At 39.2% G+C, this 13074-nt stretch overlaps 1 protein-coding gene across 1 annotated transcript in view; it reads right to left on the bottom strand.

Moving 5' to 3' along the window:
* CEP120 (centrosomal protein 120) overlaps positions 1-13074 on the bottom strand; it is a 145784-nt gene that overhangs the window by 96225 nt on the left and 36485 nt on the right. The window contains exons 7-9 of the mRNA XM_007942245.1: positions 10866-11093; positions 9437-9653; positions 1394-1568 (exon numbers count right to left, since the gene is read on the bottom strand). Coding sequence (XP_007940436.1) covers positions 1394-1568; positions 9437-9653; positions 10866-11093 — 620 coding nt within the window. The remainder of the gene's footprint in view (positions 1-1393; positions 1569-9436; positions 9654-10865; positions 11094-13074) is intronic.

Below are 13074 nucleotides of genomic sequence, written 5' to 3'. Positions count from 1 at the left end.
CTTTGCACATTTCATTATAGTAATTGGCTTTGTCTACTCGAGCTGCTCTTTGAAATCTTCTGTTCAGCTCTTTTACCTTTCCATTTCTTCCATTTGCTTTAGCGATTCTCCGCTCAAGGGCAAGGTTCAGAGTCTCTTCTGTCATCCACTTTGGTCTTCTCTTATTCTTTCTAGGTACCCTAAAATCAGATTCTCTAGTAGCATCAGAAGAGAGATCACAGTTAAGGGAGTAGAGAAAAACTTAAAGTAGAGAATAAGTAACAGTAATTCTATTTCTAAAAGCAATTTTAAGAGAGGTTATATTATCCCTTTGAGAAAAGCTATGTCTGTAAAGGAAAAAACCTTTTGGTCCTCAATTTTCAAATAAAAGCAATATTTAAGTAATGATCCTCAACCTCTAACATCAGGTAATATGCAGGACTTAAACTGAAATGGAAAGATGTACATTCTATGAATTCAGTGCTTAGTCCCTTTAATTCTGATCATTATTAGCACCAACCATTCCTTGGAAGGAAGACTGGGCAATCTACTTCCATAGAGATACCCCCTCGGAAATCCAAAGAGTGGCTGGTGAGTTTGAACTGCCAGCTTTCTGGTTAGCAGTCAAATGCCTTGGTACTACACCACCAGATCTCCTATTTTAAAAAATAGTATTGATAACCACTGAACCTCTGGTGGCTTAGTGTCTAAGCCATTTGACTGCTAACCAGAATGCTGATGGTTCAAACCCACCAGCCACTCCTCAGAAGGGGTTAGGCAATCTACTTCCCTGTGAGTTGGATCCAACTCCATGGCTGTGAGTTTGGTGGTGGTGGTGGTTGTTGTTTAGGAGCTCTGGTAGCATAGTGCCTAAAGAACTTGACTGCTTACCAGAAGGCTGGTGGTTCAAACCCAACAGCCACTCCTCGGAAGGAAGGTTGGGCAATCCTACTTCTGTCGTGATATCACCTCGCAAACCCAAGGAGGGGTCGCTATGAGTCAGGGCTGACTCGACTGCACGTAACAACACAACAACAACAGTATTGATAAATTAAGAAGCCAGGGTGTTGCAATGGATAACTGCTCAGCTGCTAACCGAAAGGCAGCAGTAAGAATCTACCAGTAGCTCTGTGGAGGAAATGACCTTGCAAACTGCTCCCATAAAGATTACATTATAGGAAACTCCATGGGGGTAGAACTACCCTATCATATTGGGTTGTTATGACTAGGAATCAACTCAGTGGCAGTGGGTTTGGTTTTTGCTTTTTTAGGATATAGCCTTATACTCCTTTAACTCACAGATTTAACAAATGTTTAAACTTCTTTGGTGACATTTCTTTCTCTGCAGCTCCCCAAAGAGAGGCAAGGTATTTCTCTTCAGAAAATAATACCTTGAAACAAAATCAAATCACACCTTAACATACAGTTGATTGGAAAACCAACTTCCAAGTTATGGATACTCCTTAAGTCTATTGAAAAGCAAAAGTGATGTGATGTTGCTGGAACTGCAATCTTCTGTCCTGAAGTTGTTTCTGAAGCATTGGATGTAGTCACTGGCTGGGCCAATGCAGACACAGAAGAAGTCATAGCTAAAATAAACATTAAAAAAAACAAAAATTGCTAACAGCTTCTCTTAAGTTAGTCAAACAATTTAAAGTTATAATCTCATTTACCTTCAAGAAGAAATTAGACTTATTTGGTTTAAGTGTATAAATGAAAGCAAGAGCATCTTAAAGTGATTTGTCCAAAATTATATAGTTGATCAAGTGTAACTGAACAATCACCTAGGTTTTAATCTCCATTCTAGAACTATACAAAGAAAGTGCTTCCTCAATACATATTGCAAAAAAGAGTAACGTATGACTATAGCCTGCCAGGCATTCACTTATTTCCAAGAGGTAACCGCATATAACTTAGCATTCAAAGCATTGTATTTAAATTTATTGAAATATGAAATATCACTTTTTAAAAAATTTGTTTTGGTTGTTTTTGGAATATATAAAATAATTTAATAAAAAGCTAAAACTTGAAATGACAGAGATATCTAGTCCAACCCTTTTATATCATACATCATAGTGTGTGTTGTTAGCTGCTGTCAAATCAGCTACAACATAGTGACCCTATGAATAATAGAGTAAAATACTGCCCAATCCCGTGCCATCCTCACAATTGCTGCCATGCATTAGTGAGTAGTCCAAGTCAAATAGCTACTGACTTGCACCTAGGACTTCTAACTCCCAATTCACCACTGATATAATTACTTACACTTCCGATTCTATCTGTAGACCTCAATGCACTTCATGGAAAATTTTGTATAGCAAGGTAAATATGAAGTCTCAGACTCTCTCTTAACATGAATGTACGAAGTATGAATCTAGGAAAACTGGAAGTTGTCAAAAATGAAATGGGAAGCATTAAAGATTGATATCCTAGCTATTAGTGAGCTCAAAAGGTTTGGCCATTTTGAATCAGACAACCATATGATCTACCATGCCAGGAATGACAATATGAAGAGGAATGGTATGGCATACATCATCACAAAGGATGTTTCAAGATCTGTCCTGAAGTACACTGCTGTCAGTGATAGGATAATATCCACACACCTATAAGGAAGACCACTTACTACCACTATTATTCAAATTCATGCACCAACCACCAAAGCCAAAGATAAGGCAATTAAAGATTTTTGTCAACTTCTGCAGTCTGAAATTGACCACACACAAAATCAAAATGTGCTGATCATCCCTGGCGACTAGAATTCAAAATAATACAAAGAAGAATCACTGGTAGTCAGAAAATTTGGCCTTGTGATAGAAATAGTGCTGGAAATCACATGATAGAATTTTACAAGACCAACGGTTTATTCATTGCAAATACGTTTTTTCAACAACACAAACGGTGGCTATATATGTGGACTTAGCCAGATGGAGTACACAGCAATCAGACTGACCACATCTGTGGCAAGAGTCATAGAAGCTCAGTATCTTCAGTCAAAACAAGGCCTGGAGCTGATTGTGGAACAGACCATCAACTAGTCACATGCAAGTTCAACTTGAAGTTAAAGACAATTAAAAGAAGTCCACGAGAGCCAAAATATGATCTTGAATATACATATCCCTCCTGCCTTTAGAGACCATCTAAACAAGAGATTTGATGCACTGAAAACCAAGGACCAAAAACTAGAAGAAATACGGGACAACATCAAGAACATCATCCATGAAGAAAGCAAGAGGTCATTAAAAACATGAGAAAGGAAGACCAAAATGGATGTCAGAAGAGACTCTGAAACTTGCCATTAAGCAAAGAGTAGCTAAAGCAAATGGAAGAAATGGCAACATAAAAGAGCTGAACAAAAGATTTCAAAGAGCAGTTTGAGCAGACAAAGCCAATTACTATAATGAAATGTGCAAACCCTGGAGTTAGAAAACCAAAACAGAAGAACATGTTCAGCATTTCTCAACCTGAAGGAACTGAAGAAAGAGTTTAGGCCTCGAGTTACAATACTGAAAATTTCTAAGGGCCAAATATTGAATGATGCAGGAAGCGTGAAAAGAAGATGGAAGGACTACACAGAGTCACCGTACCGAAAAGGACTGGTTAATCTTCATCCATTTCAGGAGGTGGCATATGATAAGAACCAATGGAACTGAAGGAGGAAGTTGAAGCTGCAGTGAAGGAACTGCTGAAGAATAAGGATCCAGAAATTGACAGAATACCCATTGAGATGTTCCAACAAATGGATGCCCCGCTGGAGGCACTCACTCAGCAATGACAAGAGATTTGCAAGACAGCTACCTGGCCAACTGATTGGAAGAAATCCATATTTGTACACATTCCAAAGAAAGGTGATCCCACAGAACGTGGAATTTATCGAACGATATCATGCAAGTAAAAATCTTTTTTTTTTTAATGCATTTTATTGAAATATAATTCATGTATAGTGAAATACACAAAACTAAAGTGACATGGATCAATGCTTTCTTTTTTGCAGTGTTGCCTCCTCTCCCCTCCCACCCCTGGAAACCAACAAAGAAAGTTTCCCTCCATATATAAACCTTTCCTTGACCCTCCACAACAACAAACTAACTACATTTGTCCTTCTGTGATTGACTTATTTCACTCAGCATAACGTCCTCCAAGTTCATACACATTATGCAGTGTTTTGCAAACTCTACATTATTCTTTAGTGCTACATAGCATTCCAGTATCTATATGTACCATAGTTTGGTCATCCACTCTTCCGCTCATGGGCACATAGGTTGGTTTCATCTTTTTGCTATTGTAAATAATGCCATAACGAATGTGAGCGTGCATGTATCTGTTCCTATCCTGGCTCTCACCTCTCTAGGATATATACCTAGTAACACTTGACCTGGGTCAAATGGTATCTCCCATTCCAACTTTCTAAGGAATCACCATATTGCTTTCCACAGTGGCTGTGTCACTTCACAGTGACACAAGCAGTGTACGAGAGTCCCAATCTCTCCACATCCCCACCAACATTTATAATTTTCTGTCTCATTGAACCTTGCCATCAGTGCTAGGGTGAGACAGAATATCTCATTGTTCTTTTGATTTACATCTCTCTGATGGCCAATGATTGTGAGCATCTTCTCATGTATTAGCTGATCACCTGAATATCCTCCTTGGTGAAGTGTCTATTCATGTCTTCTGCCTATTTTACAATTGGATTGTGAATTCTTTGGTGTTGAGGCACTGGAGTTTTCCATCAATCTTAAGAGATAAGTCCCTTGCCAGATATGTAATTATTAGCAAATATGAATTTGTTGCTATCATTTTTGTCATGTGCTTTCTCATTATGTCGATTTCTTTGTTCCATAAAATTTTCTATGCTGAGCTCGTTTTGTTTGTGAATCATGTTATCACTTCCTTCATTGCTATTGTTTTAGTATTTGCTGAATTATTTATGCTGGTTCTCTTTTTTATTTTGATGTAGAGGTTTATCATTTTTCTTTGAGGTTACCCTGTGATTTATAGTTTTCTTCCCAAATTTAGAACAGTCTGTTCTATCTTGTAGTTGTCTTGACTTCCCTACCATCTAGAAGTTCTGTAACAACATAGATTTTTTTCCCCACTTTTTGGTTTGTAGTTGTCCTCATTTGTCGGTTGGTGTCTCTGGTTCCCTGTTTACAATCTTGTAGGCTTATATGCTTTGGATAGTTCCATAGCTGGGTTGGTTTCTGGGTTATATCATCATGTGTGTTAGTCGTCAGTTGTTGTTGGTTGTTGCTTCTCTGTTCAAAGGACTCCCTTTAGTATCTCTTGTAAGGTTGGTCTGGTTTTAACAAATTCCCTTAATTTCTGCTTATCTGAAAATGTCCTAATTTCACCATCATATTTGTGGGACAATTCTGCTGGGTACATAATTCTTGGTTGGAAATTTTTCTCTTTCAGGGTTTTATATATACCATCCCACTGTTTTCTCGCCTGCATGATTTCTGTTGAGAAATCCGAGCTTAGTCTTATTGGTTACCCCTTGTAGGTAATTTCATTTTTCCACTGCTGCTCTCATGATTCTTTCTTTGTCTTTGGTTTTGGTGAGTTTGATGATGATATGTCTTGGTGTTTTTCTTTTGGGGCCTATCCTGTTTGGGGTTCGTTGGACTTCCTGAATGGATATATTCTCATCTTTCATCGTATCAGGGAAGTTCTCCTTCAACAAATCTTGGACAACTTTCTCAGTGGCTTTATTTTCTTCCTGTTCTGGAATTCCAGTGACATGTAGGTTATTCCTTTTGTTGGTATCCCACAGAACCTTAGGGATTTCTTCATTTTGTTTTGATTTTTTTTTTCTGACTGAACCCTTTCCAAGGAAGTATTCAGGTATTTGTCTTCAATCTCATTAATTCTGTCTTCCATTGCATCAATTCTACTCCTTTGCGCTTTCAATGTGTTATCTAATAATTTAGTATTAATCTTCTGGATTTCTATCTGTACATTTAGATTCATTTCTAATTTTTAATTTGTTTTGTCATTTTGTTCTTGTATTTTCTTCCAAAATTCTTCTAGGATTTTTTCTGTGTTTTCTTTGGTCTGCCTCTCAATCCTTTCAAGATACTTAAATATCATCCTTTTGAATTTCTTATCAGAGAATTTCAATGCTGCTTCTTCCTCAGGGATATGTTCTTGGTCTGTATCCTGCTCCCTTGTTTCTACCACTTTATCCTGCTTCTTTGTGTGGACTGTGATACTCTGTTGTCTCCGAGGCATTGTGACGTTTTTGTGCTTTTATTTAATTGGTGATTATATGTTGGAGTGACTTGCACACAATTTTCGTTTTCTTTGTTTTGTTTGTATGTTATCTACTCAAGCTGGGTACTGTGTGGTGCTCCTCTATTCACTAGTTGACAGCACTTATACACTCACCACCTGTTTCCTTTCCTGTTGTCAACCTCTTGTATATCCTTGCTGCTCTTGGCAAACAGAGCCTGTTCTCAGGTCCCCTGAATCCAAATGAGAATTCTATCACTTTAAAATCCAAAATGGTTGCCACTTGTAAACATTCAAAATGGCTGTGCTCTCGGTCACTTTAAATATTCAAAATGGCCACCGCTTGTAAACATTCAAAATGGCTGTGCCCTTGGTCACTTTAAATATCCAAAATAGCTGCTGCTTATAAACATTCAAAATGGCTGTGCCCTCGGAACAGCAGAAAGTTCACAGCTCAGGGTGTCTCCTTCCTTGCTGTTTCCCTTCCTAGTCATAGGACACCAGAGGAGTTGTACCTGAAGCCCTTGGTGACCGGGCCTGATCTTTAGGTCAATTATCAGATCCCAACACCACTTGGAAATATTCAGGCTGTTGGTCTCATCAGAGTAGCTGACATTCCGCAGCTCAGACCGTCTCTGTACTCACTGTTTTCATTCAGGTTTCTCCACTAGTTGGTAGGCCTAATCCACCTCTGTATAGCTCCTTTCAAAGCTCAGGGTTCCAGGATTATCTTCTGTATCTCTGTCAATTGGTTTTTCTTTTCTTTGTTGAAGAGGGTCTATGTCACTTGTCTGCCTATTCCTCCATCTTACTGGAAGTCCACATGCAAGTAAAATCTTACTTAAGAAATTCAAAAACAGTTACAGCAATATACTGACAAAGAACTTCCAGAAATGCAAGCTGGATTCACAAGAGGATGTGGAACGAGGGTTATCACTGCTGATGTCAGATGTATCTTGACCCAAAGCAAAGAATACCAGAAAGATGTTTACTTGTGTTTTACTGACAATGCAAAAGCATTTGATTGTGTGGATCATAACAAATTGTAGATAACATTGAGAAGAACAGGAAACCCAGAGCACTTAATTGTATTCATGAGGAACTTGTACATAGACCAGAAAGCTGTCGTTTGAACACAACAAGGGGAGGACACTGCATGGTTTAAAATCAAGAAGGGAGTGCATCAGGGTTGTATCCTTTCACCATACTTATTCAATCTGTACACTAAGCAAATAATCCAAGAAGCTGGACTACATGAAGAAGAATGGTGGCATCGGGATTAGAGGAAGAATCATTAACAACCTGCAATACGCTGACAACACAACTTTGCTTGCTGAAAGTGAGGATGACTTGGAGCACTTACTGATGAAGACTGAAGAATACGTTATGCAGTATAGATTACATCTCAATATAAAGAAAAAAATTCTCACAACTAGATTTGTCAAAGATTGAAGTTGTGAAAGACTTTACATTACTTAGTTCTTCAATCGACGCCAACAGAAGCAGCACTCAGGACATCGTCAGACAACGTACAGCAAATCGGCTACAAAGGACCTCTTTCAAGTGCTGAAGAGTAAAGATGTCTCCTTGAGGATTAAGGTGTGCCTGACACAAGCCATGGTATTTTCAATCGCCTCATATGCATGTGAGAGCTGTACAATGAATAAGGAAGACCAAAGAACAGTTGATGCTTTTGAGTTGTGGTGCCGGCGAAGAATGCTGAAAGGATCATGGACTACTAAAAGAACTACCAAATCTATCCTGGAGGAAGTGCAGCCAGAATGCTCCTTGGAAGCAAGAATGGCCAGACTTCGTCTCACATTCTTTGGTCATGTTTTCAGAAGGGACCATTTACTGGAGAAGGATGTCATGCTTGGTAAGGTGGAGGGTCAGTGAAAGGGGGGAAGGCCATCAATGAGATGGACTGACACAGTGGCTGCAGTGACAGGCTCAAGTATAGCAAGTATTATGGAGCTGGTGCAGGACCAGGCAGTGTTTCGTTCTGCTGTGCACAGAGTCACGATGAGTTGGAGATGACTTGATGGCACCTAACAACAGGACATTAGACGACGTGTAGCACTGGAAAAGTCAACTGCGAAGGAACTGTTTCAAGTGCTGAGGAGCAAGGATATCTCCTTGAGGACTAAGGTGCGCCTGACACAAGCCATGATATTTCCAATCCCCTCGTATACATGTGAGAGCTGGACAATGAATAAGGAAGACCGAAGAAGAGTTGATGCTTTTGAGTTGTGGTGCTGGCGAAGAATGCTGAAAGTACCATGGACTGCTAAAAGAACTAACAGATCTGTCCTGGAGGAAGTGCAGCGAGAATGCTCCTTGGAAGCAAGAATGGCCAGACTTTGTCTCACCTATTTTGGTCATGTTGTAAGGAGGGACCATTCCCTGGAGACGGATGTCATGCTTGGTAGGGTGGAGGGTCGACGAAAGAGGGGGAGGCCTTCAACGAGATGGATTGATACGGTGGCTCCAATGACGAGCTCAAGTATAGCAGGGAGTGTGGGGCTGGCGCGGGATAGGGCAGTGTTTCGTTCTGCTGTGCATGGGGTCACTATGAGTAGGAAACAACTCGACGGCACTTAACAACAACAAGAACAACTCTTAACATTAGGATCAAAAATGATACTGATTTTACTTTAAGAGGTAGCCCGAAGCTTTTCTTCTCCAAAATCCCAATGAATTCAAGGTATCTGAGAGTTCAATAACTTAAAAAAATTCCACTGAAAGAACTTCTTAAATTCCTTTTGAAGAAGCTACTATTTCTAGTTTGTAAGTTAAATTTTAAAAATTTCTTTAATTTTAAAAGCAAATTCTATTATAAAGTTAAACAGATTGCAATTACCTAAAATGAAAAATTTTCTATCACCATACATTACCGATTCTTCAAAAACAATTTTTACTTAGACCTCATGAAAGTTCTTGTACCAAAAACAAATAAACCAACCCACTCTTTTTGAGTCAATTCCGACTCAGCAATCTTACAGGACAGAGTAAAACTGCCCAATAGTTTCCAAGGCTGTCAATCATTACAGAAGCACACTGCCTCATCCTTTCACAAAGCGGCTGGTGGAGTCCAACCAACGACTTTTTGATTTGCAGTATCAATGATTTAACCACCATGCCACCATAGCTTCCTTAAAGCTCTCATAGTCATATATTAATGGCTACAAATCTGACATATAAAAGATGAGTAAAATCAAAGCCTTACCCTTTGGATTTTGTTTTGTGTCTTTATCATACTGTAAGCTTTCCACTTCACTTTCTGTTGCATCATCTTTTGTTGGAGGTGACTGGTTGTGAGGCGGAGCAGGGGACACACTTGGTGATTTTGGCACAGTAGGTGTCTTTTCCTTTATAGGGGTTAAAACTCTCTTCTTTGAATGTTCTGGTTCATGTTCATTCTGGGTTTTTAATTCAATTAAAGACTAAAAACAATTTTTAAATAAAGCAAAGTTTGCAAAGAACTTCCCTTCATAATCAAAAAACTTGATATTGCTTTTAAAAAAAAAACTTGCTTTCCCAGTTTGGATATTACTATTCTATTTTTCTTAATAATTTGTACATTTCCTTCCTTACAGCAGCTAGGACCAGCAAAAAGATGATGAACAGGAAGAATATATTATACCCAGAACTGAATATCAAAATGTACCCTAATTGATAAATAAGGTATTCTAGAAAAGCTGTCAGGCATGTATGTCCTTGGAATTATTATTCCTAACAAGACAGTATAATGCAGGTTTATATTCTTGAAAAGAAAAAACAGATATCTAGTATGATTTCTTTCACACATTTGCTCCACTCCCCTCTAAAACTAAGTGAGTCTATATCTTTTAAAATCTCACTGCAGTTTTTCTATGTCTAATTCACAATCTACAGGATACCAAAGTTGATGTGAGGTAGTAAAAAAGATGGAATGTACTGTTAACAACTGATAGCTAATCAAAACACTGTAATTGCACATTGCTGTTGCAAAAACTGGCTCAAGAAGAGTATAAATACTAAAAAGCACCAATGAACCAAGAACCTTATCTTTATTCAAGTTATGTCAACCAGAAAAGTATCATTAATGCAGATTCTCAGAAACTAGGTCTAAAAATGTTCTGTTTCACCAGAGTTCTTTTTCTATTGTGGTCACTGAATCTGAGGGGAACAATCGTTTCTACTGCATGAGATTGTTTCAAAAGGCTAACTCAGCTTTGGATAGTCATTTAAAAAAACACAGCAGTTGAAGCCACAGCAGTTTTCAGAAAGGCATTTTCTAAAATCCACTAAACCAAATCCACTGCCATCAAGTCAATTCTGACTCACAGCAACCCCACAAGACAAAGTAGAACTGTCCCATAAGGTTTCTAAGGCTATAAATCTTTACAGAAGCAGACTACCACATCTTTCTCCTGCAGAGCAACTGGTGGATATGAACCACTGATCTTTCAGTTAGTAGCCAAGTGCTTTAACTACTATGACACTATGGCTCCTCCTTTCGAGTATCATATAACTTATTTCACTAATTAAGAGTAATAAATACTTTATCATGCTAGATAACTCTTCTGAAGTTCAACTTCTGTGAGTAATCAGGAGCAAGACTGGAAAAACTGTTCAGAGAGGTGGGGATGGGGGGAAGGAGGGCTACTACTTGCCTGGGCATCTATGCCTTCTCTCTGGAGAGCCACTGACACTCCCACAGTTGGGGCCAGCTCCACAGGAATAGGTGCAAGCTTTTGTTTGGCTCGGTTTGGTGGGTCAAGGGTAAAAGCACCCTCAACTGTGACTGGCTGGTAGTTGATTTCTGTACTGCCCTTCTTGAGTAATCCAGTTAATGGTATTTCTGTGCTTCCAAGTGACTGGTCTCCGCAACAGAGATGGATCTATTACGAATGGAAAAAAAATAAAAATAGTGTTTTCTATTTTCTTCTCTCTCCCAAATACAGAAAATCAATAAAGTTATAAAATGATTCATTAAAAGGAAAAAATTATGCAGGGAACCTCATGACTGCAATGACTAAATATTAGATCCTTATATATAATTGTTAATACTAGTGATAAAACACAGTTTACTAGTCTCTTAATAATGAATCTGTTACTTCATTTTCAATTTTTCTTTACTATATACTCATCACCTTTTTCTCTTTTTTGTCCTATGGTTATCTTAGTATCTTATATACTACCATGCCCACCAATTGTCTGTCAGTTTGCAATACTGTGGTGACTTGTGTATTGCTGTGAGGCTAGAAGCTACGCCACCAGCAATTCAAATACCAACATGGTCACCCATGGTGGACAGATTTCAGCAGAGGTTCCAGACAAAGGCAGACTGAGAAGAAGGTGGGGGCCATCTATTCCTGAAAAAACTGGCCACTGAAAACATTAGAATAGCAGTGAAATACTATCTGATATATTACTGGACACCTTTATGAATAACTGTGAGATATAGTTTGATACAGTGTCAAGTTGAGTCACTGAGGTTGGAAGGCACTCAAAATATGACTAGAGAAGAGCTGCCTCCCAAAAGTACAACTGATTTGATGTGGATGGAATGAAGCTTTTGGGACCCTGTGTGTGTAATGAAGCACAACTCAAAATGGGAAGAATCAGCTGCAAATAATAATAATAATCCATCAATAATCACAACATGGAATGTATGAAAGCATCAATCCACGAAAAATGAAAGTTCCGAAAAACAAAATGGGGTGCATAAAGATCGATATATTAGGTACTAGTGAGCTGAAATGGACTGGTTTTGGCCATTATGAATCAGACAATCACATGGTCAACTAAGCCAGGAATGACAAATTGAAGAGGAATGGAGTTGCATTCATCATCAAGAAGAACATCTCAAGATCAATCCTGAAGTACAATGCTGTCTGTAATAGGATAATATCCATACACTCACAAGGAAGACCAGTTGTATTGGTTATCTAGTGCCACTCTAACAGAAAAATACCACAAATGGGTAGATTTAACACACAGGGATTTATTCTCTTGCAGTTTAGGAGGATATAAGTCTGAATTCAAAGTGCAAGTTCTGGGGGCTGGGGAGAGACCCTTCCACCTTGGGCTTCAGCTTTGCCTCCTGCTCCCAGCCCACTGAAGCTGGAAGCATCTCAACTCAGACAGCCACTGGCTGCTGAGGCTGACAAACCCAAGGTCAACAAGTAAAATGGCACAGTCCCAAAATTATCAAGCAACACGGGAGGGCACTAGTTCAAGTCCAGAAATAGTCTCAAGGTCGGGAGACAACAAAGCAGGCCACTGAGGAAGACTCAGCTAAATGCAGGATCCAGATGTGCCAAAAAGCTAAGAAACTTTTCTTAAAGCTTTTTCTTATATACTAGAAGCAGAACACTTCCCTAAAGCAGCTATTCACCTGCTCACAGTAGACTCCATTATGGAGGCTAATGTCCAGTTTCATCATGGGGAGTAACTACATCCAGCTGCCCAGCCCTTCAAAACCAAGCCCAGCTAAGCTGACACATAACCTTAACTACCACACCAGTTAATACTGTTGTTGTTGTTGTTATGTGCCATCGAGTCAGCCCCGACTCATAGTGACCCTCTCCTTGGGTTTCCAAGGCAGTATCACTACAGAAGTTGTTGTTGTTGTTGTTAAGTGCCGCTGAGTCGTTTCCGACTCATAGCAACCCCATGCACAGCAGAACGAAACACTGCCCAATCTCGCGCCAGCCCCACAGTCCCTGCTATACTTGAGCCCATCATCGCAGCCACCGTGTCAATCCATCTCGTTGAAGGCCTCCCCCTCTTTCATCGACCCTCCACCCTACCAAGCATGACATCCTTCTCCAGGGAATGGTCCCTTCTTACAACATAACCAAAATGTTGTTGTTGTTG

The sequence above is a fragment of the Orycteropus afer genome, unplaced genomic scaffold, assembly GCF_000298275.1.
Source record: "Orycteropus afer afer isolate SDZICR_OR568_19922 unplaced genomic scaffold, OryAfe1.0 scaffold00086, whole genome shotgun sequence".
In the NCBI taxonomy this organism is placed as follows: Eukaryota; Metazoa; Chordata; class Mammalia; order Tubulidentata; family Orycteropodidae; genus Orycteropus; species Orycteropus afer.
Note: the sequence above shows the minus strand (reverse complement) of the source record. Positions and strands in the feature narration are given on the sequence as shown.